This window comes from Lonchura striata, chromosome Z (genome assembly GCF_050655825.1).
Source record: "Lonchura striata isolate lonStrDom1 chromosome Z, ASM5065582v1, whole genome shotgun sequence".
NCBI classification, from domain to species: Eukaryota; Metazoa; Chordata; class Aves; order Passeriformes; family Estrildidae; genus Lonchura; species Lonchura striata.
Genome location: NC_140740.1, coordinates 52,982,794 through 53,008,441, shown reverse-complemented (window position 1 = coordinate 53,008,441; position 25,648 = coordinate 52,982,794). Strand labels below are relative to the sequence as shown.

General features: G+C 35.5%; 1 protein-coding gene across 1 annotated transcript in view; it reads left to right on the top strand.

Annotated features, from left to right (window-relative positions):
* The window catches only part of HCN1 (hyperpolarization activated cyclic nucleotide gated potassium channel 1), a 191,712-nt gene that overhangs the window by 135,561 nt on the left and 30,503 nt on the right, over nucleotides 1–25,648 (top strand). Inside the window, exon 5 of the mRNA XM_021553855.4 lies at nucleotides 13,183–13,329. Coding sequence (XP_021409530.1) covers nucleotides 13,183–13,329 — 147 coding nt within the window. The remainder of the gene's footprint in view (nucleotides 1–13,182; nucleotides 13,330–25,648) is intronic.

Genomic DNA, 25,648 nt, shown 5'->3' with positions numbered 1-25,648 from the left:
AAACAGTATTCATGGCAAACTATCATACTCACAGCCAGTGGTACTAGACTGCAAATTGCTTCTCTTTCCCTGGAAATAATGGATCCTTTATTCAACTCTTAAGGTAAATTTTGCTAAGATTTCAGATGCTGAGCAGACTGGGCCTAAAATACTTAAGATGGCAAGAAATAAATCTGCACTTCATCAAACATATTTCTTTAAATGGAAGAAATTATGAGGAATCCTTAGGTCTTTAGAATTTTGTAGAATTTTTCAAGAATCCTTTATTAGTCTTTTACTCCTTTCATGGTTTTTCCATAGCATCTTGGAGGTGTTTTGCCCATTCCATCAAAGCACTCTATTTCTCCTTCTTGTTCTGAAAAAAGGTGGAAAAGAAAATAAAGGTATTATTTCACAGAAGCTCCATTCTTTTTCTTTAACAGTTACAGCTCTGTGACTTCATTTCTTAATGAATCCAGATGAATACTGAATAAAATACTTTCCCTAATGTTTCTGCAGAAATTATCAGCACAGAAATACAGTATCAACATTAATTTGAGAGTTAAATTTCCATAGAGATGTGGGAAGCAATCCACTATTACTAAGAACTTTTTGCATTGTTTTGGAGAATAAAAAATAAGACCTGCTCTTTATGTAAGATTTGATGAATTTTGATGATTGAATGGTCAATGCAGTGAATTATGACTTCATAACCAGAACTATTACAGGATTCATGAGTCTATTTCTTTGAAGAAAGTTATAAATTGTCTTAAAATTTGTCCTTTGCAGAATGTTTCATTGCTTTTCCATTCCTGATAGAGCCTGTGGTTCTCATATATACCTCATCTTTATTCTAATTAAAAAATTATCTTTAAGGCATTAAAAATTGAAGGGATTTTTTTTCTGTACCTAGTGAATAAGTTCCATAATTCTGGAATGTAAGAGCATACATCCTGTTGCTCATTCCTCTGGAACGATGAGGTCTATAATGATGGTCTTCTGGAGAGTACAAAAGGTTGCTTGGAATTTTACTTTCCTGCCATATCTGTCATTTATCAGAGAAGCCTTCAGGTGCAATAAATTTATTTCTCTAAGGATGTATCTGAAATGTGTATGCTTCAAGATTATAAAAAAGTAAGGTAAGAAAAAGAAGATTACAGGTAATTTATAAGAAAGAACGAAACAAAACAGCTGTGAACATGAAGAGCAGTTTGTCAAGACTGCTGCAATTATTGGTGAAGAACACATGAATATGATGTGATACTGTGTGTTAAACTCAGTCTTTTAGATGACATGAGACTTGAACAGTTTGACAAAGTCTTAGATTATCTAAAAAAAAATAAGTTAAAGTCTTCAAGTCTCATTTATATGTGGAAGAGCTCTTTGTGTCATGCTAGAGTATCTAGCTGTATGCTCAAATAAAACATGCAAGATTTCAACTGTGGATATTAAACAATAGCCATAAAGTGAAAAATAGTATTGATGAGGTTACCTGTTCAGAGCAGAGGTTATCTGGTCTCCTTTAAGCTCTTGTGGGTTTTAAAAAATCTCCACTGTCTGACCTTGACTCAGTTGTTTACATGTGAAATGCCTGCAGGGAGGTGGGTGAATTGCAGCCAATGGCCCTGTGCTTTTCTTCCCCATAAGTAGCATCTGCCTGGGATGACCCTTTGTGCTTACCACCACCTTAATTCTATGTAAAAGATTATGCAATTCTTGGAAAAGCAAGGTGAAATGTGATCATCTACACCAATTTTTTTGTTCTTGCAAGGGACAAGAGAACTTTCTGTCTTTATCTTGATTCACATGTAATAGACAAGTAGAAAAGACACTGGGAGATGCCCTTCCCAGCCTAGAAGAGCCATTTCCCCATCATGGGAAGGCCAGTTTTGGGTCTCTGATCAGAGGTCAAGAAAAGTAATACATCCTTTAAAAGAGCAACTTTACTTACTGTAGCATCTCTTTGTTTCTCCCTTTAGCTTTGAACAGGCTTTCCCATGTAAGATAAACTTACTGGCCAGCAAGTTTCTTGACATGGAAGTGAAAAATGTGAAAGTGGGTGCATTAAAAACTAAAGTTCTTTTTGATTAATTGGCATTTTTCACTAATTAATACAAAAGGAACTGGGAAGACATAATTAGGTTTTATCAGAGATAAAATTAACAGGATCAGCAGCTGTATTGTGCCGGTGTTCCTGTCTTGTGTGTGCTGGTGCTGCTAGTAGCATAGTTGTTGGCACAACACCAAGCAGATGTAACAATTACACTGTTAACAAAACTTTCTTTCTTTTTCTTTTCATTGCAACTATTAAACAATAGATACGAAGTTACAAAATTTCAACCTAATTATACATTTTTCTATACTTCTTTTCTAAATTGCTGTTTCAATTTGCTTCTTGAAATAACAGTATTTGCTGTGGGTGAGATGCTCACAACTAGGCATGCCAGTTTCGCTAAAGGCATTGTGGGACACATAGAATTTAGCATTATGCAATATTTTTGTGTGGCAGGATCAGGATCAGCCCATGGCCAGAGGAAACCAGTGCTTCTGATAAGGCAAATATCTCCAAAAAACTTGCACTGGTATGGAAGTAGGTGTGTTCAGTGCCCAGGTCCAGATGTCCCCATCGTAGCTGCTCATGCCCAGAACTGAACTGAAGAAGTGACCCAGCAGAGATGAGCTGATCTTTTTTGCTTCCCTAGACTGCTTGTCTGGGGAATAACTCCTTTTGTCTCCTGCTCCTCCCCTCTAGGCACTTATTTTGATATATATTCTTTTTATTGGCCAAGTAAATTCAAAAAAGGGGAAGGGAAAAAAAAGAAAAAGAAAGAAATTCAAGTTGTTTAAAAAGTAAGGAAAATAATTGTACAAGATGACAGGATAGGTATTAGATTTCACTTCAAAACTGGTAAGTCTAAGGAGGCCATTACAGCATATCTGATATTTTTAACTAAGTTGTCATCTTTACAGTATCTTTCTCATCAAGAAAGAAAATCATCTTGCCTTAGATTTGTTACAGTTTCACCAAGAGTAGAATGGAGGAGAGATGTTTTTATTCTCATGCCTTGGGGCTTGGATAATTTCATTAAATCAGTCATTGCCTCTATGAAGAGAGGAACTGATCCTGGTTTTTATGTTGCTTCACTCCCCTTTTTAAAGCAGGAAAAAGCAATTTTGTGAAAGATAAAGAGCAGCCTAAGAAAACAAATCCTATTCAGAAATCTCCCAATAACTTAATTAATTTCTCAATTACACTAATTGAAAGGAACAATAATAAGAGATTGTGTATTTTCTGGCAATTGAAAGGAAATGTTTAATTACTGCTTGTAAGTAAAATGACAGTTTAAAGCATTCTTGTAAGCAACAGTACTCTTTGGGGGGTAATTAGTGAAAAATAAATGGTAAACAGATGATAGCTTTTAGGCTAAACAAATCACTCCAGTTCCATCTCATGATAAAGAATTATAAAAATGAACTTAACATTAACATGCCATTCAGTAGGAATACTTAAACTTTATTTTGATCTGTGTTTCATTATAAACTGTTTTTTCTTTAAGTGCAAATATTTGTATGTTAAGTAAAGTAGCAGTAAGGAAAGCAGATTGTAGAAATATCTCTTGAGCCCTAATAAATTCAGCTTTCAGTGACTGTGGGACGCACAGGTGAGCTTATTACTTTGCCACTCTCAAAATAAGATAACCAAATCTTTGACTGCCATGTGTACTGCTTGATGTCTTTTCTGAACACAGATAGATTTCTGTTTATTTAAGAGCCATCTGGGCTCACTCATTTTTGAGTTATCATCACAGATAATCATCCTGTGAGTTAAAGTTAGTGCTAACTTCAGGTCTGACCAAGTAATTGGTTAGAGAGTGTCCTTTGGTGCCTCAGTGGTCAGGTAAAAAATTCAGCTGGCTCATGAATAGCCATTGTATGCCAGAGGACCACACATAAACAAGACATGTTTGTGAAATGGAAATAGCTTGTTTTTCCTGTGTGGCTGGGGAAACATGCAAGAGAGGGACAGAAATTGGAGTTTTGTCGCCATTTGAAGCATGGAGATATTTCAACATGCAAAATCTTCCTTTATTTTCCTGATAATACCAGTCAAAGAAAGGATGAAACTGAGTATAAAAAGGATGAACTATACAAACACCAGACTTTGATTGACCCTTCAAGGGGCACAGCAGTGTTTCCTGATTCCTGGTTGAATTTCCATTGGAGAGCAAGAGCCCCTATGGCCAAGTGCCTGAAAACTGGCAAAAGCCCTCTAGCACATATGAAGCAGCAGCCTAAAGAAATTATTTTTAATATTAGGACAGAATGACCAAGTGTACTCCTGTAGAGATGAAAAAAAACTTTTCTGTGGAAGAGAATGAGCACTCCAAGTAGGAAATGCATATTAGCAGCTATTGAAGATCATGCATTTAAATGGCAGGTGAAATTGAACAGACATTGAGCTTAAACACTTTAGGAATATTTACCCAGAATTCTTTCTAGCTTGGGAAGGGGTTCTTGGCCTTTCTCTCCTTTCTGTCCTCCAGTAATATAAAAATAATTCAGATTCTAACCCAAGGGCAGTTGGTCCTTGTGTTTACATGAAGTGAGGTCCTTGTAGTAATAAGGAATCCTTGTTAGTGAGGCAGGGCTTCCTTATGGCAGAAAAGAGATGATCAGTGATTATGCTCTCCACTTTATTCTGGCTTTTGGTAGCTGAGCTCCAGGCCAGAGCCATCAGTACAGCTAATAGAGAGCAGCAGACCCAGTCTATTACTGTGTGGGTTCTCAGCTGCGAGTCAAGGCACACAAACTGGTCTGGACTGTGAGGCTGACAATGGCTGCAGTCAGATGATGGGCTTATTAAATAGCACAGTTTGCAGTGTCAGACAGAGAGAAAGCACGCAACCATCCTGCAGTGGCTACATACCCTGCCCAGATTCACACAGTCAAACACTGGCAGGGCTGGAAATATGGTTGGCCATTTTTTTTGAGCAGGAATACCAGTTTTACCTCATTTACACCACTATGTGTCAGGAGTAATGCTTGTAGCTGATGACATGTTAATGAGTTAAAGAAGAATAAAATAGCAGGTTCTCACAATAAATGTGACAAGAAAAACTGAAAATTTGTTAAGTAGCCATTAATAAATATCAACTATCATTCCTTTCCCATCAATCTACAATGTAATGTATTTTAACATAGAACCCAGTTAGGATGTTAGATTGGAAGTTCCTGCAAATGGAGAAAATGATAGCCTGGTGTCTATGATTATCTAATATTATTAAAATACTTCCTGGGAGAAGCCTCAGGCTTTTGGTTTTTTTCCTAGACATTTTTTTTTACTTATACAGATTAGATTATTTGTTTAGCAAACTGAAGCAATATCATGTGATAATCAGACATCCAACTGTGCACTCGTTAGGGAGTTGGCACTATTGAGTACTGAGTTGAGATAATTTTAAAAGATTCTAAACAATCTAGTGTCTAATTTTTCAAATGACTGAGTGAAAAAGCAAATAAATTCACTATTTTATATGAGAGAGAAAGATAGCATAGAAAGGGGGATATGTGCCATATGAAATGACACATTCTTTTTGGGGGAATAATGTAATTTTTATGTACCATTTAAATAGTATTGCATAATAGAATAGAATTTAATTGAAGCCATTTATAAAGTGTTTTAGCAAAGTAGGTGATCTTAAAGTGCACATTTTATTTCAAAATAGTATTTTTAAAAGGAAATTATTTCATTCTAGGATCTTTGTACAGTATTTTGCAAATCTTATTCCTGTATTCTTAAAAAAAATACATTTTGCTGAATGATTATTATTAAACTGTGATATTGCTTCTTTTTCATATGGTGAAAACCTGTTCTCCTTTATAATTTTTCAGTAGTCACTCATTGCACTTGAATTTATCCTTCTGGGCAGAAAAAAATTCAACAAATGAAATCTAGATATGATGCTTAAAAATTAACTGCCTGTGAATTTTTGGTCAGATGAAACTTCAGTTTGTTTATTTTAAAAATGTCTTCCTCAATGTAATTTGAGTGAAAAGTCAACACTCAGTTGAATGGCAAATATGTCGTAGACATTACTGTCAATTGCAAACCAGAATATTATTTTTATATGTTTAATATTTCACTAGAAAATGAAGTTTCATGAATATTTATTAGTTTGGGTAATTCCCTGATTGTTCACTTTTGAAGTCCACCATGCATTTGAGTAATTTTGAGAGAGGAATAAAACCTGTCATGCCTTTAATATGGCAAAGCTTCTCCCATTCTGCAATTTGCAAATGTGTGCTCATCGTTCAGTTCAGTCCCTGTCCATACAGCTCATGCTATCTCCAGGCCTGAGCATTAGTGCTGCTTGGGAGGGAGGCAGTTTTTAACAAAAAATTTCCACAAGGCAAAATTTTCTATAAAAACCGTTAACTTTTATACACTCCAAGAAAGTTATTTTTCCATTAAAAATAAACAAATCTACAAACAAACAAACAAAAAGCCGGCAACAAAACTCCAACATGATGTTATTTTATGTTATAACATTTTGCATTTTGTTTTGGGTAGCTTCAATATTATACTGTATTTGGCTATACAGTTGTTGCAAATGCCATTCCTCCTGTTCTATATCACAGGGTCCCTGTTGAACCGCCCCTCTTTTCCTCAAAATTCATCTGTCTGGTAACTCCTGCAGAGAAATGACGGACCTAAATCTCCACGAATATGCAAATTGTTAAACTGAGTATTTATGTGCTTTGAAACAATTTCCTGGGCCTCTTCCCCCACCTTCTCCCCAGTCCTTCTGAAAATCAGAAAGATTTTCTCCCTTTTCTTCACTGGAAAGTAAATAAAAATCTGTAATCAGAAAATAAAACCTTGAGCTCAGCTAAGTGAAGGAAAGAAGTGAGTCAAAGCTCCTCAGTTCCTTCAGTTTGTTTCAAGGCCTTACAGCACAATAGCAGAGACAAAAAGGACTTTGATATCAATAATTTCTGAGATGTAAAGCCAGTGAGCTGTTAGAGGAATTAAAAAGTACTGGAAAATTGTTTTTGAATGTTTTAAACTGTGTTTGTAGAATCAAGCTAGCACTAAAAAGCTATTAGAATACTATAAAAGTATTTAGGCTGCCCATTTTATTGAATGTTTGCTTGAAAACATATTAAGATCAGCTGGTTTTTTAAATGCTCAGTAACTGTCAGTCACCTGAATCATGAGTTTAATCAGTACTAAAAACTTTTTATGTACATTTATGTATTAGGATGTACAGGATGTTTCTGGGATCTCTTCTGTATAGATACTTGCCATGTAGATCATAACATGTCACCTACACAAAAATGATTTGCTTTAGGTTATACAGGCATTATTATTCTCTCACTAGCAAATCTGGTGAAGGACAGCAATTTTCATTGCTATCATGTGTGCGACTGCCAATATACACCCCAGTTTGATTATTTTGGCCCAATTGCAAGTTTTTGAGATCCAAGCTGGAGTGAGAGGACATAGTCTCAACCTTTCCCAAGGGAGTTTCAGGTTGGACTTCAAGAGAAATTTCTTCACAAAAGAGGTGATGAAACATTGGAATGAACTGGTGCCCAAGGAGGTGGTGGAGTCACTGTCTCTGGAGGTGTTTAAGGATGTGGCACTCATTGCCAGGGCGTAGTTGACATTGTGGTGTTCAGTCACAGGTTGGATTTGATGATCCCAGAGGTCTTTTCCAACCTAATTGACTTGTGATTCTGTGGTAGAAAAATATCTAAAGGTATGGTAGACCATTAGGCTTGTGCTAAACAATGATTTAGAAGTTAGAAAGGTTGGCTAGGGTGTATAAAGCTAATTTTACAGAAAGATGAAAATAGAATGAGCTGAGTTTTAAGAGATGAAATAATGGTAATAAGATGAAATTCAGAAACTCAAAATTCAGGGACTCAGGTACTAGTACAAGCTGCTGTTACGAATGGGGAGATGAAGAGCCCAGTAACTGGAAGTGGCAAGGAGAAAATGAGAAATCTGAGTGCTGAAGCTGCTCATAAAATGGCTGAAAACAGCATTTTCAATGTGTCATGGTTTTCCAATAGATGAAAAAGAAATCAGACTGAACTACAAATTGGTGATACTTCCTCTAAAGTATTAGGTGCTTTTCTAGTAATTGCAGTTGGATAAAGATGAACTCAAACTAGAAGAGATGAAAAAGAGGGCCAGTTCTGAACAAAACTGTTGTGGTGTGAACAAAAATGCTGTGATCTGAACAAAAGGCAGAATCAACTACTTACATGAGGCTGGGAAGAGACACAATTTCCTATAAACACTCCAGAAAGATATACCAAGAGACAGAATCTTTCTAAACTGCTAGATAATTTTGTACTAACATTAGCTGATTTAAGCTGCATCTGAATATATTTAGACTAAAATTTAGAATAAGATTCAGAGCTATATGTAAGACCACTGAGCTTCTTGAAACAGTATGTTTTTTACTTAGAAAGGCTTAATCTTGATCAAATTCCCCCTCCTATCTTTCTACTCCTTCTCAGTGAGTTAAATCTTCTGCTGTTTTAATTCTGTGTACATTCTTGTTTCATACATGGTATGCAAGTATTTTCAAACCTTTTTAAGAGTATGGATGGATTTGTTGCATTTAAATTGTAGGACAGGAATTCCTTGATTCAGTAGAAGGACTTAACAAATGGTCTTTGCTTTCTTTTACATTTGCAATCAGTATATAGGATTTTTTTTTTCCACATTTCATTGAACTTTTTATTTGCAAAGATATAGCTTTGACTGGCTATAAATCTCAATAAAATGCTATTTATAGTTGCTTAGATTTTTGGGGGAAACTTTCTTAGAAGTGAGGCTCTATTGCCAAGGACAAAATTATTGTATGATGTGCAAAAGTCCTATTGTTCAAGCTGGACTTTCAACTGATGGTATAGGGGCCAAAGTTCTTTGAAAAACTAGCCAATTATGGAAGTTGTTGAGTGCTGACATTTTGGAAAAATCTGACTTTGGCACTTTTGCTTGAAAAGTATTCAGGTAGTTTAGGTGGGAACAGTTCCAGGCACATGAAGGTAAATAATTTCATGTTTTTTACTTGATATTATTAATGTATTTCAAATATTTATGTCATTTATTGTATCAAGGACAGAATGCTGAGCTGTGAAGATTATTAGGACTCCAAAAAATTTTTCAGCTAAAAAGGTCAACTAGTTAGTTACGAAACTTTTTGAAGAAAGTGATAGGCTCAACATATATACTAAAATATCTTGTGAAAGATCAACATTACGGTTCTGTTCTGTTTGTTCCACTGGGGTTTTTTTCTGTATTGTGATTTAACATTATATTAATGTTACAATATTTTCCCTGTGTCAGTTGCAAATTGTTATGCACAGTATGTCCTTCCTCTCCTTTGCCTTTTTCCATACCTATTTTTTTAAGGATAACTGTACTTTCCTAAGCCATTCTATCATGGACCCCATATAACTGATGTCATACTCTTCACCTTTTGCTGGAGGAGCCCAGTAGCAGAATTTTGCTACATACAAAGAACCCATGAATAAAATTATATCTGAAACAGCAAGATTCAAATATTACTGTGTGGTGTTTTGCATTAAAATCTGTGGAATGTTACTTTAACTTTGAAATCCACTTAGCTGTTTCTATTTCAGCAATTTTGTAGCATATACGAGCATTTTCATTTCAGTGATGAATAAAAACCTGTATAAAGTTATGAAACTATGGCAGTGCAATATATAAATCACATTAATATACACACTCATTTTAGGACAAACAATCCAATATTCATTAAAAAAAAACAACATAGTTGTTGAGTGGTCTGCTATATAGTACTTACTCCATTCAATGATATTGAGAAGACCAGGAATACATATTTTTAACAGTTATGGGACATCCCTTTAGATGTGCATACATTCCTTACTAAATAGTCCTTCCTGGAAAATCAAGTGCTACCTGCAGGAGCAAGGACGGAAAGGCAATTAGAAATTAAAAAACAGGGGCTTAGGGGCTTAGGAGAGTCTTTTGTGTTTGAATGTAGCCTGGCACTTTTCATATGACGTACAAAAAGCCAGAAATAGAAGGAAAAAAAAAAAAAAAAAAGGAAGTAAATCTTGAGAGGGCTTACTGTGGTTCTGAAAGTTTTTTTTACACAAATACTATAAATAAATGAAGGTGGTTTTTATGAATGGATTAAGACATCTATTTTCAGAATAAACAAAGCAAACAAGGAAAAAAAAACAACCAAAAAAAGTAGGAAAAGTCCCACCCCAAAACAAAAAAGCATGCAAATCAAAATTTTGAGTCTAGAGGGGAAAAGATAGAGGATGTAGTGTAATGAGAAGAGTTTTTCTCACATATAAAAATGCAGGTTCAAATATGGGTAGATCAGGATTGGTTACAGACATTTTAAATAAGATTAAAAGATCATTTTTTAACAAAATTTAACTTTACTGACAGTTTTGTCCACTTCATATCTAAAATTATATTTAGAAAAATCAAGAAGCTATTGAATTATCATATTTCTAAGGGATTTAAAACACTAATGAAAATTTTTAAATCTTTTTTACATCTTTTAACTTTTCCAGAAGATATTTCAGTTTTCTTAAAACCATTTGCATTTTTGCAATACATAAAAACAGCTCTAGGAATAAAGCCCAGTATAACTACATTAAAGTGAAAAATACCATTATTTCTAACCTTTATTGATATCTGTGGTCTGATACTGATATCTGATATCTGTGTCCACAATGAAAATACACTTCAATATTAATTTAGACAAATTCCTGGTTTACTACATAAAATTATCAAGACCATATTAATCCTGCTCTCTCTGTGTCTTCATTTCAGCACATTTTTTTTTACAATTGGGCATGTGACACACCACTGTGGTAACTAATCTGGAATACCCACAGTATTGCCAGTAATATTTAGCAGGCTGACAATGTGAACTTACTTTTCTGAGGAATTGAAAAAGTAATTATTTCTTGTGCTATGTTAATGTAAGATATCAGTTCCTGGACAGCAATGTTAAAAGTTTTGAGGTAATGCTACGTGTGAAGAGAATGTCAAGAAGGGAGTAGTAGAACAGTGAATGATAGAGAAAATGAGCCAAAATCACACACTGAGAATAGCAGGAAATAGATACAGAAAGGGACCTTGATATTATATTAGATGTTTACAAACTTCTGGGAATTGTGGAAAGCCTAAGTTAAAAAACTTCTTCATAGATTTTTAAAGAAAATTATAGTAATATTTATCTGTGCCTATATTCATATATTACTAATTTGAAAACACTTGGAGACACGCCAGTGGTAAGCAGTATATTCCTACTTGGTTCATTTTTTTATTTTTCCCTAAAAGTCTCATGTGTAAGCATAAATCTTGTTAAAGAAAATAGCTTGCTGGTGCAGGAGAAAATCCCCATTCAAATAACAGCACTAATGAAAGGCAGCAGTGGAAATTGCTACCCAAGCAATTTCCTTGTAGCTTGAATTTTCTCTATTTCAAGGTCATTCTGATATAAAAATCTTCTGCAGCTTGCTTGCAATGTACATCAGAATGAATGTATTTCTTTTATTAGCAAGGATTATTCAATAGTAGTGTTACTTAAGCACATTTGTGTGTGAATAAGATTGTGTAGAGGGAGCAGCCTCTGTTGTAGGGGCCATAGTTATGATGTCTGATTCTAACCCACTACGTATGTATAAATTTCTTCTTATCAGAAACCAATCACACATCTAAAGGATGTGGGTGAAGAATTGTTAGTGCAGAGGGGCAAAATGCAGGGGTTAAATTACTCTAACATGTTCATCATACATTGTTAAATAGTCCCATGTAAAATTACTTTCCTTGTATTTTTGGAATGTATGTTGTACACATGGCCTCATCTAATCTTTTGCCCCTTTACAAAGCAAAAGCTAATTTCAATTCCAGAAGATAGAAAAGTCTTCAATTATATAAGTTAAAGGATAGGTGCTGCAGTTCACAAAAAGTGCATGTACATGATACGTTTATTGTATTATTGTTATAATTGCTTAATTGTTCTAGAGTTGTGCCAATCCTAATTAGGACTTCACTGGCCTTTTTCACTGGAAATAGTTTATATTTCTTAATTAAGTAAGAAATAACTAATAAAAAATAAATAAAGACTGTTTATATCTGCCAAGTTTTAACTCTCAACCTGAGATGGGATTTATCCTTCTCTGCTTCAGTGCCTTATCCTTTTCATCTGAGACAAGGATGGGGGCTCTGAGAGGCAAAAATCTTAGTCTGGTGGATTTGTCCATTTGCACTTTAGACAACTTGTCCATTCTGTGGGTCTTAGATTATTATGTAGTTTAGTACACTACAACTATGAGCATGCTGATGCTGATCCGGGACATCATTTTCTGAAAATTATACTATTCAAAATAGCTTCTGGAAAAGGGAAGCAAAAACAAAACAAAACAAAACAAAACAAAAACAAATCCCCAGAATATAGGACAGATAACTAGTTAAAAACAAATAAACAAACAAACAAAACCAAAACAGAAGTGCAGTGTAAATGAAGTGAGCTCATCTTAGTCTCTGGGATCCTGGTATCTTTTTCTTCACGATTTTCTTCTTCCTGATTCCACACCTATTTTTCTAGTTTACCTCTCTCTTCTGTTCATCCCTCATGAGGAATGTTTTCTATTTAATTATCACCACAGGTTTTAACTTTATAAACATACACAACATTAATATGTTGCTTAGCAATACAGCATAGCCAATTTCTAAATTTCACAACTTCAGCTCTCCGTGAATGCAGTGCTACAGACTAAACATTGTGTACAGGTTTCCTGTCTACTGCATGAGCTAAAAATTGTGTTGTATTTTTGCAGCTCCTGTATGGCTGGGAATTTAGGAGACATATGAGAAGTATGAGGGTTTGGCTTCTAACACTTATGTATTCGTGTGGATATTAGCATTGCTGCTAAAGGTAGTTTCTGTAATTTATAGATATGCTGTCATATGAGTAATATTAAATTAATTCATATTTCTGTGAGGGTTTTCGGATATGTGAAAAAACTGTTATCTTTATAGAATATGTAGAGCTTAAGTGGACATTCAGGTGAGTGAATTTGTATTTTGTAGGTACTTTTAGATAGAAAAAATTTAAGGCTTTTTTCTAATTCTCCTTTTTTTTTTTTTTTTTTTTTTTATCCTAACAGTACAAACAAGTGGAACAGTACATGTCATTTCACAAGTTACCTGCTGAAATGCGCCAGAAGATCCATGATTACTATGAGCATCGCTACCAAGGCAAGATCTTTGATGAAGAAAATATTTTGAATGAGCTCAATGATCCTCTCAGGGAGGTAAGATTAAAATATTTGAATAGCTCTTCATGCTAGGAAAAAATTTCTTGTCTTTGCTGTTCCTGTGTTGAAATGCTCTTTACCTTCTATAACATTTCATCTTCTTTACCATAGTCAATGGATGACCAGGATAACTAAATTTATACTAAGCTGACACAAAGAAATGAGATCTACACTTTATTCAGGAATCTGTCAATCACTGCCACACAAGGATGTCAAAGGATAAAATCCTGCAAAGACTAAAACCACACCCTATTGTTTACTGAAATTCCCATTTTTCTTCCACTTTTTAAAACAGAGATCAGATGGACTAAAATAATTTTAGGTGAAATCCTTACTCTACTCCCCCTACTTGTTAGCCATACATCCATACAGATAAAACCACTGAAAGTCACCACAAAGTGACTTTGCGTCATTTTCTAAAATAGCATTGTTGGTAAAGGTGGTTTTAACTTGAGATGATGAAGCTGGAATATTATATATACAAGCCATTAAAAAAATCTCTTTTGTTGAAACTGTAGTCTTTATTCCAGTTTTAGGGCTTATGCTTTGCTATGTTATCTGATGTGTGGAAGCAGTTGGAATTTTCTTTAGTGATGTGGGACAAGGTAGCATCTTGTGGTAGCAGAAGTAGCTGCTTAATGGGAATATAAATCAGACAGTCTTCTGTTGGGCTGTGCTCATGCCTGACCTCCTCAAGGATGTTGGCTGATATCTGCTACTGAAAGAAGAGGGGAAAAAACCCAGAGAAGAAGCAAGTTGAAAAACTCAGAGGGAAGAGAGCATAAACAGGGAAAAGAGAAAGGAAACAAGAAAAATAAGGGTGGAACAGTCTGGTATGTGATGAAATCTGTGTAGTTTTCAGTGCTACCAAGTAATGCCTTGTAATAGCTTCTGCTTTTGGAGGAGTGGTGCTGATTATACATCCTTACATATGTACATATATATGGCTGTGTATAATGTATATATAACATCCAACAGAGCACATCATGACACCTGTACTTTTGGAAAGGTAGATGAAGGTTGGTCAGGGTTTTCTTCAGGTTTTGAGGGAAAAAGGGAGAACAGAGGTCTGTAGTGGATTTTCTGTACTACTGAATGCTGCACTTTGCTGGGAGGAGAAAACATGTCATACAGTCCATTGCCAAAATCAATCAAGTTCCATATTTAAAATAGTCATAAAGAAACAAAGTCTTGCCAAGCCACAGTTTATTCATATCTCTGTTCTGAAAGTTTGTAGTAGTCCCTCCTACAAACTGCCAAGTGGTAATAGTGAGTGCTGCCCAAACTTGCTGGTCTTTGCTAGATGCTTGAAGTCAAAATCAGACCAAATCATGATTGTTCTATCAATTTAATAGCCCGTGACTAAGTTCCAGATCCTGAACCTACTTAATTCCCTCACATAGGTGTTATCTGAGGTCTTCCTTTGTATTTAGAGTATGTGTTTTGGAATGCAGGTAGAGGGCCCTAGCTTCTGCATTGCTACTGCCTGTGGCTCCCCTCAGAAGCTTTTGAAATGCCAAGAGGAGAATGTACTACAAGAATCTGCTTTGTGGGACAGGAAAAGTGTGGGAACTATCCCTAGACTACTGTGAGAGTAAAAACATGAATCTTAGCCAGTATGGAGCCTGTGTTTTGTTAAGAGAAAAGAAGCATGTACGTACACTGACAGCAGAAACAGTTTCATCTGTTTCCACTTCTAAGGAAAGCATTTCTCCAAAAGTAAAGCCTGGTACCCTTCCATTGCAAAATACTACTTTTACTCACAGCAAGTTACAGTTGTGGCACCCCTAATTACTTGTGTTTTCAGTTTTTCTTGCCTTCCTTTTTGTTTCCTTCCTTCCACTCTCCCTCCTCTAGCCCTGTCCCCTTCCCCTCCTTTTTATCTAACAGCTTAGAAACAGAAAGGCAAATGTGGTCAACCATAAAAAACAAAAAGCACTTCTGGTGAGAGATCAAGCATGTAAAATTTCAAAAATTAATGAGATCCTAAAAACATGAAAGAATAATAGAATTTCATGGAAGGAATGGCTTCTGATTTTGCTATGGTTATGCTGTACTCAGCAGGTCTTCTTTGTTCTCTCTATTGTACAACAAAAAATTAGCTACAATCAGGTTGCACATTGCCCTGCTGATAACACAGTAGAGTTCCAGAGAAAGGTCAAAAAGAGAAAAGAGAAAAAATAATAACTGGCCACTGGAAGTGCTAGAATGGGTTTCTTAATGAATCTGTCCAAATTTTCATGGCAGCTTATTAACTGTGGCCTGAAAACATCACTTAGGTATTTTGCTTAGTTAATAATTTCAGATTCTGTTTTAGCTACCACTTCAGTATGTGCAGCTTAGTAGTGCAGGTGGTATCTTTTTGATGAAAATAATGGATAATAAACTGGAGGCTTTTAAAGGTGGAACATAGTTGTTCATATATTGGATGGACTTTACCATCTTACATGCCATTAACTGCACGAGGCTATAATAGGTAATAGTACCAAATACCCTGGCTGCATCATTGAAAGCATCATTGAAAAATAAATATTTAGTGCATTTCTTAAGTTTTTAATTAATCCTACATTTGATTATACTTGGAATTTAGAGTAAACATTTTATATATATATATATATATAAAAGTATGTCTCCACAGGACATACTTCTTTTGATGAAAGTAGCTTCTGGTGAAGATATTAAGCTGAAACCTTTATCTCCTCACTTGGAGTAAGCAGATCAAAAGAAACCATACTAATATTAACTGCTGAGTAATTATAGCATCATGAAATGTTATGAAAAAAATTGCAGGGTTTTCTCTACTTCTTGTTTTTATCCATTCAAATCTACTGTATAGGCTGAAATTCTCCATAGCTATGCTTTCTTTAAGAGTGATGACCTTCTTTTTGGTCCATGTTTCAAAATTTTGGGTTTTTTTTAACAAGAAAGTAATTATGCTTGATATAAATATGACCATTCAACCACTAAAAATAGCTAAAGTACTAATAGAATAATAGAATAATAGAATTAGCAACAAAAATCTGGTGAAAAAATATTTCTTACATGATAAGTACTAGTAATAAACCTGTATATGCTTATAGAATCATAGAATCATTGCATATGCTGAGTTGGAAGGGTCTCATTGAGTCCAACCCCTGGCCCTGCACAGCACCATCCCCAGGAGTCACACCCTGTGCCTGAAAGCATTGTCCAAACACTTCTTGAGCTCTGTCAGGCTGGTGCTGCGACTGCTGCCCTGGGGAGCTGCTCCAGTGCCCAACCACCCTCTGGGTGAAAAACTTTTTTCAGATGTCCAACTTAAACCTTCCCTGATTCAGCTTCAGGCCATTCCCATGGGTCCTGTCACTGTCACCACAGAGCAGAGATCAGTGCCTGCTCTTCCTCTTCCCCTCACAGGGAAGTCGTAACTGCAGTGAGGTGTCCCCTCAGTGTCCTCCACTTGGAACAGACCAAGTGACCTTAGCCACTCCTATTCAGCTTCCCTTCAAGGTCCTTCTCTGTCCTTGTTACCCTCCTCTAATAGTGCAATGTCTTTTTTATACTCTCACCCAAAACAGCGCGCAGGACTCAAGGTGAGGTCACACCAGTGCAGAGCAGGACAATAATCTGCCTTGATAGCAGAGGTTAAGATATTCTTTGTAAAAGAGGATGGATGTTAATTTTAATGAGCTTCTGAACATTATGTATAGAATATTCATAGTAGACTGAATGATTAAAATAATGAAAATCTGAGAAAAGATTTGATGCATGTGTGTGAGTGCCTAGCTTGATTGGATAGCAGAAATAGAGTCATGGTTATTGTAAGGAATTAACTAAGACTTCATAAAAAAAAGGGTAAAAGGAATCCTGAACCTTTTTAAACTGTACAAGGCTCTGTCTATGTGCTTAAAGTTGAGTAACGCAAGTGGTGGCTGACCTGTATACTTCAAGGATCATCTAGTATTAACAAAGAGATTGCATTTGATGATTGGGAACTAAAGCTACATTTATAAGACTGAAAAGCTCTATATTCTCCCCTGTTTTGTTAATTGCACAATTTGGGTTTATTATTCCACTAGGAATGCAATTAATTGAATACACTCAGCTCCACAACTCCAACTGAATTAACCACAAATTGCAACATGTTATGCTTGTAAGGACACATGCTCTCTGACAAAAATAAAGGCTACGGGTCTCCTTTCATTAAATTCAGAAATGTCACTTTCCACAGACACACTTATCTGATAATAAGTGTCCAGTCTTCTCAAGAACAGGATAATCAAGAGACTCCTGGCAGTTACAATTTTGGTAGAGATGAAATTTTGTTAGATGCCATGCAGTGTTGGATTCATCCAACCTATCTGTCTCTCCATAAAAGTTCTGCAACAAGTCTAAGATAATAATCAGGCTCTCTCTGCACACACCACCCACACACACATGCTCTCATGGTAAAGAAAACCTAGCTGACTAGCTTGGAAAAAAGACTGCATTTTCTAACAGAAATAAATTTCTAACAAAATAAATTCGTTCTTTAATAGCATTTGCAATTAACTGTCTCTCTTCCTCATTTTTTGAGGTAGTGGTTAGAAACAATTAGCATGTTGTCCTTGTATAAATATCATTTCTAGCTCTTCAGCAGGCAGAGCTATTAAACTTAACATTTTTTAACTTGTAATTCTTACCACCTACAAGGCTTGAACACCCTTTGGCCTCAGAAGGCCTTAATCCCAAAAAGTGGTCTTCATAACTGCCATGACATGAAATGGAGACACTACAGACAAGAAGTTAAAAAAACAAACAGAGCGAAAGCCACATGCACCTGAGAAATGCATTCCAAAGGAACACCTGAATTATAAAAGTACATATTCATTGCTAGTTCCATCTTGTAACTGAGTATAAGTCAAAGTGACTCAGCTCTGGCCCTTATTTAAGCCATCAGTCTCGCCAGAAGTGGCTGTGGGTGCATGCCCATGAAAGAGCAAGAACAAGGAAAGTATGGTGTGTCCCTTAATGACTCTCCTAGAACCACAGCATTTTCAGGTGGAGGGGAACTCTGAGACTGATGTGATTTGAGTCCTTAAAACACATCTCTTGCAATTACTTATTTGCATTCTTTATTCAAAGTACTCTCTGTAACTACACCATCCTTTGTCAAAGAGCATAGATCTCATGCCTGCATAAGAAACCACTACCTTATTTTGGGATTGAATACAGCTCCAAATGTTTTTTGGTTTTGATGGCCATTAATTCTTGTTGCAAAAATTATATCGTACAGTCAATTTTTACTGGCTCTTTGCATGCCAGTCACGATTTTATAGGTATAGGATAACATCCTTAAACTGTATTTTTTTAATGTTAATTCTTTCTTGCATAGAAGCTGGATCATTCTTCTTACCATTTGAATTTTTTTTTCCCTGGATCTCCTATAATTTTTTAGAGGTGAAAGTACCAGGTCTGCAGCAAGAATAATGATGCTATAATCATGCAAATAATTCCTAATGTTGATTTGCTTTTTAATCACTATCAAGCATTGAGTTTACTTTTTCTTTTAAAGTGTAATGGTAAAAATTAACTGGAAGTGGTAATGAATACATTATTTCGTGTATTTATTTAGGTGTATCACTTAATATTGCTCCCCACCAGTAACTTTCAACCAGAGCATAAGAAGCTTCTTAAATTATTTTTTTAACAAGCTTTTCACCTTTACATGGTGCTGTTTCTGGAACTGGGCAGATCTTTGTGACATCCTTGACCTTTGTTGTTCCCATAGGGATAGTGAATGTTGGTACATTGTGGTACCTATGACAGCCAAATGAGTCAGTTGTAAGGTTCCGAGAAGCCTCTCAGTAATGCATGAGGAGTGGCATTCTGTGACAATTCTTGTAAGAAAACTACTCTCACAATAAAGTGAAGGAAAGCTTCCATTACTGGATTTATAATTTATATTGTATCTGAGTGAAAATTGGACCCAAACCAGATGATTTGGTACTTGTAAACAAACTAGGTATTTTTCTTGAGAAGTATTTTGTGTGTTTAAAGTCAGTTTTAAAATTAGCAATTTGGTAACCTTTGTGTTCTTTCTTAATTGCTGTCCTTCTTCTTTTCCCTATAAAAAATTATCTCCTTTTTAAATATCTTTCTTTTTATTTAGTACTTCTCTTTAGAAATCACTAAGCTATATATTCTTACTTAGACTATACAATAGTCATGTGCACAAAAGATGAAGCTTCTCCGGAGTAATGCTATAAGGCCAAAATGGGGTGTGATTAGATTACAGAATGCTTTGATCCTTTTTAGTAGTGTAGTCCTTATGATTATGGGCTATGGACTTTCAAACATTAAAATAATGGTAGAAAATCTTGTTGTGGTTTTTTTTTTTTTTTAATTAAAACACAATAAAGTATCATTGAAGTATTTGTATTTGGAGAATTGGATTCCATAACAATTTACGTCCATAAATTTATCTCATAAAAGACAAATAACTAGTTCACGGCAAACCACTGTACTTTTCTGCATTTTAATATGCAGTGATCCTTAATATGAAGCTTAAAGAGAGGAACTAAGAAAAATGTATCCTCATTATAGATGTAGTCACATTGGAAGCCAAGTAGGTATCTCCTTATCTTTAACTAGTTATTAAAGGGTTTTTTCTTTGTTTCTTTGTTTCTTTGTTTTTCTCAGAGGCAGAGATAAAGCATAACTGTAGTTCACATTCTGGATTACTGAATCATGAGTAAATTATGCAGCATGTCAGTCTTGCGGAACAAATGCTGATATACCACAGCATGATTTATTTGGCTAATGCCGAAAAAGAAAATTGGTGGTTTTCAAATATCTGTGTACATTGTGTCTAAATTACAGTCCGAGTATACAAGACTGAAAGAAAAGTTCTTAGAAGGAATTGTAATGAAGTTTCTGAAATTGAATATAGTAGCAAATGGCCATTTTAATGGAAATGGAAAATGGGCAGACAATCACCAGGTGATTGGATTATTGTGTTTTAAGATGATTTTCCTCCACAGGTGTGACATGGTAACAAATGATGTGCACACTCAAGGCTGGTTTCCTGGGACCTAAGACAATGTGGTTTGATTTGAGGAGCTCTGGGGAGTGTTTGCCCTTTGATGTATGCACATTCACAGTGTATATGCTGTGGCAAAATCATCAACCACTTCCATTGCTGTTCCACATGCTCAGGAAACTTTGACCACAGTCCTATCTGTGCTTGACATGCTTTATTAGCAAATCCATCCTGAGCTGAGACATGCTTTGACAAGTCCCAGATATAACTGCTTCTGATAGTACAGATAATAATACACCAGTACTTCTCAGTAGTTATTATTTTGACTAGTTTATGTTACTGCACATACAAGATTCCTTTGTTGTAATTGTTTAATAAATATTTCAGACATGACAGTTCTTTCATGAGCTCTGCAAATATACTAATCCAAATAAATGACCAATTCTTAGTGCAGTAGTTGTCTTTCATATAAAGCAAGGCAAATTTTTGATAAAAGTTTCAAACTATTTAGATGCAAACGAGATGTTGTGAGAGATAAAATCCTATTACAGAAAAGTAAATCCAGTCTGTGCTTGCTCCTGTTGGAAGTGCTATTCAGGCATCTGAAGACCAGATTCAGAAAAGCTTTTGTGGGCACCAAATCCAGGGCAATGAGAGAATAGCAGCTGTCCTGCAAAGACTAAATTCACCCACTGCCTTGTTCTGCCCAAGATCGTGCTTCCAAGTGTCTGTCATGTCTCAGTTTTTAACAGGCCAAAGAATTGCTCAGCTGAGGTGGTGCTTGGGGCAGTGGATGGAAAGAGTCAAGCACTTCCTTTAAATCTCCATGTAGTTTCTGGTGAAAGCCAAGAGAAGTTTCTATAAATTGGTGCCTACCACAACATGTTCATTTCTATCAGATCTAAACATGCTATTGCAATCAGAGATAGCATTGCTGATTTTTAGGAGATTCAAAATAATAATAGTAATGTATTTCAGATAGCTCCTGAGTTAGTTCTTTTTATGTAAACACATTCTTTTAATACCATGCTTGCTTTGGCTTGATAGGTGTCCTTTTTGGTAGGATGTGGAAAATTTTGGTTTATTTAGCTAAAACCTAATGATCTTTGGCCCTAATCCCTGAATTGTGACTATATCCATTACAGTAAAAGAGCAGAATTTAAAATTTGTTCCTCTGGACTCTTTAGATAATAACTGAAGATAAATAAAAAATAAGTAAATTAAAATGATTGATGCAGAGCTGGAAATTACATTGTTTCTCTTAAGTCAAGATTAGGAGATGCAGGATCTGGCACCCTTGTACTCCACGGTTCTCTATCTCTTCTTCATTGACTTCTGCAATAAAAAGTCATAGTGTTCTATAATGAAAGCATGGGAAGGGAAAGGGGGAGAGCAGAGGGCAGGATGCAGCCAGCACTCCAGTAGAAAACATATTTCAAACAAGACAGGGACGCACAGTATAGACATGCTCACATGTCTGTAAATCCCATTAATGGAGGTGGGTGAAAGTGAATATATTTTCTTTGACTTTTCATTGTGGAATTTAAATTCAGAAAGCAGGCTAAAGGCTTTTGAAGCACATTTGTTTGGAACCAGTAAAAATGCTGTGGGGGGCATGTAATACGAAAGGTACTGTGTTGAGGGGGCACCCTTTTAATGTGCCACTGTCCATGAAAGTCACCACAAATAAAGATTAGAGTGACTCACCTCCAGCAAGAGGAAATAAATACACCATGAACTGTTTGATGCAGAAGCAAATGCATGTGCCTATTTTTATGCACTCAGTTGCACATTATGGTAGTAACAGCATACAGAAGGACAGCACTTCCCATGCATAAATCTGTAGCTGCTTTTAAAAGCATGTGATCTCAAAGGCAAAGACAAGGAGAGCAAAAAACAACAGAGCACCAGATCTGTTCTGAAGGCACATTTATGAAATTAATTTCCTGTTGATACGCCAATTATTTAGGAAGGTTAACCTAGTTAAACCTGTGGGAAATAATCCAAGTTAAATTTTGTACCTCAAGGTAATGCTAAATCATTGTTTTACTTCCATCCTATTGCTACTTGAGCAAACTAATTGTACATTACTTTGAAAGCTACACAAAATTCTGCCTAATCTGTACTTTAGTATTGTAATTGTTATTTAGAAGATGCTATAAGCAAATTATTAAAATATTTTTGCCAGTATTTTTAATGTGGGTAAGTCAAATTTGAAATACTGAAATTTTTTTGGTATGTGAAAAATTTGGAATCTCCTTTGCAGGTCTGAAAAAATCTTTTCAAAATCTAATCTCGTTTGATGAATATTTTTTATGTAAGGGATTAAATGCAAATGGAATTAAAATTTTCAAAATTATTACAAATAGACAGATAATGAAATATAACATAGATATGGATGCACAAGGTGTTGAATTACACTTGTTTCATTTAAAGATAAGTGTCTAACGCTGAAAGAACTTAATAGATACTTCTAGTGATTAATGAGAGTCTCAGAGATGAGTGAAACTAAAAGCTGGAGCAAAATGTGGTGTCTGACACTTTGAGTACAGGTACAGACTTCCTGGTAGCTCCTGGACTGAGTTCAAGGCAATATTTTTATCTGTCCCCACCGCCTCTTTCTTTGCACAGTGCTGGCTCAGTAGTAGCAGTGGATCTTAAGCCAGCTTTGGCAGTAGTAGTGTACTGACAGGCAAGGAGGTCCCTGAAAAGGATTTTAATCCCCTAGGTTGTTCTGTGGAGTCTATGTTAATTTTCTTCTCAATAAATCCATTTTCCTTTTCCCTCACTTGTGAAAAGCAAAAGAATTCCATGCCTGATGGAAAGGATACAAATGAGGTGCCCTAAAACATGAACTGTTGCAAGTTTATGAACTGATCATTGCATGTTTGTGCACTCACTGAAGCAATGGGATGACTGCTACACGACCAAAATATTCTGTGGATAAAATTAACACCTTGTGGTAAACGTATCTATTTAAAGAAAAGTCACATTCTTTGTAATTAGCAGTTTCACTTTAGCCTGTAGGGCCGTCATTAGATCACTGTGCAACTGAAAACTATTATTTTTGTGATCTCATGATTATCCCTTACATGTATTAAAAAATTAAGTTTACTTCATAGTGAGGATTTTTTCTTTCTACTAAATTGAAAATCAGGAAGCAACAATGTATCTGTGTCTGTCAAAAAAGTAAGAAAATATCAGAATTATTGACAAGCATTTGAAAAATTTGCATTATGCTATGGGAGTTGTAAGAGATTATTTGGGAAATGCAGGTAATATGGTTTTCCACAGTTCCCAAAACAAAAATACGGAAACTCAATGTACCAATCATTGCCACACATTGAATAAACACTTGTGTATTTATGAAAATACAAGTTTTCACCAAGAGTAGAAAGTCTCCCACCCTGCAGTGTTGGAAATGAAATAGTTCATGCTTTTTAGCACCTGGCATAAAACAGATTCACTACTTGCAAGAAGAGAAATGCTGTCAGTACTGTGTGTGGACAGCTTAATTTATATAACAGACCTTGAAGGGAATTAAGAGAAAAAGACATCTGCAGAGAAGCAGAAATGGAGTGTATGTAGCTTGTTTTGTCATTCTCTAACACCAGATACGTTCTCCATAATATTGATACTTACAGCAATGGGACAAACTTAGAATGTGAGAAAGAGGTTAATACACTTCCTGAGCCATTATTTAAAGTTCATGGCTGGCCTATTTTTAGGCCACCATGTGAGAAGATGTTCGCTGAAAATAGATACAGATCATGTGTCCTTGCAGAATATAGAACATCAGGACATTTCATTTCCAAAGAACATAATTGGGACTTGGAGCAGAATCTTCTTTCCTCTCACCTCTTTGCTTGGAGATTATAACTTGGGTCATACAAGCATACACTCTTCCGTGAGTTGTATCAACCTCTAAATAAGATAACTAAATCTAATTTGAAATATAGTTCTAATGGGACACATTAATTAGTTACACTTTGATTTTTTTTTTCCTCTAATGTACAAGACATAGAGGTATGTCCTGTACACATATAAATACATGTGTGGGAGAGCATATATAAGCATATATGTGTATATGTCTATACACATACATACACACCTATATACATATATTCTGACACATACATGCAAACACATGTCCGGGATGTCTGTGTGAGAAGAATGCTGTGTAAAACTCTATTGATATCTTTGCAAAGTGCTAAGTGCATATATTGCACTAGGTACTCTGATATGGTCTCTCTTTTTCTGCTGTTGCCATATATTTCAGCACTTATTTCCTATGCCACCAGACTATATTTATAATATATTACCTTAAAATTAATTGTAATTACAACAGGTTTAGGGGTCCTCCTATGATATAAAATCAATGCAGATAAATTTATTCATAAAAGTAGAAATTAGGTTATAGTGTAAAGATAATTTGAAGAACTTTCTGAGTAAATTATAGGAATATATTTCTTATGGAAATAAACCTCAGCCTATGTTTAATTCACTAAGTGAGCAATTGAATTATATCTATAATTAATTAAATGCTACTAATAGTTAAATAAATTTTAAGCTTTGGGCAAGCAGATTAACTGAAATTGTTTTGAAAAAGAATGTTAAAATTATGTAAAGAACTGCATCCCGTGGCTGCCTGGGCTCATGCACAGTTGCTAATGGCAGTTCCTGAGTGCCCTGCTGTCATCCAACCCCTTTGCTTTTAGTGCATGTCCAATCCTGGAGTGGAAGCACAAGCATAAGTATTTAAGGCCTCACTGATGGCATTCAGAGAGCAAAACAGAGCAACAGCAATAAATGTGGACAGGAGAAGGCTGTAGATATCTCCTCTGGTTTCTTGTTTATTATTAATATAGCTGCCTCTTCTCCATGTTCTATAGAATAAGAGTTTTCAGAACATAAAAATGTTGAGGATCCTGGTGCATCCTTGATCCAAGTCTTGACTGTGATTTGGCTCCTAGTTGTAAAGTGACTCTGTTATTCCAATGCCATGCCATTATTTAGTGTGTCTGCTTACTGGATGCTTAAAGTCTGATCCATTACTTTTAATCTAGCTGTTATTACTAATACACATTGACTTGTCTACTCCTGCCAGATTGCCTTCTCATTGCTCCACATGATCTGCTATTGAGGCTGTTTCTGCTGTCACCATTTGCCCTCCTCAAATTTTTTCCACTCTTTACAACTTCCTTGCCATTTATTCATCTCTTTTCCCTGAAGCTACCAATATTAGCCAAAGTGATACTCTCAAGTAAATTCTGTCTTGAGGGCTGTCTGGCTGACACCCTACTAAATTATTCCCAG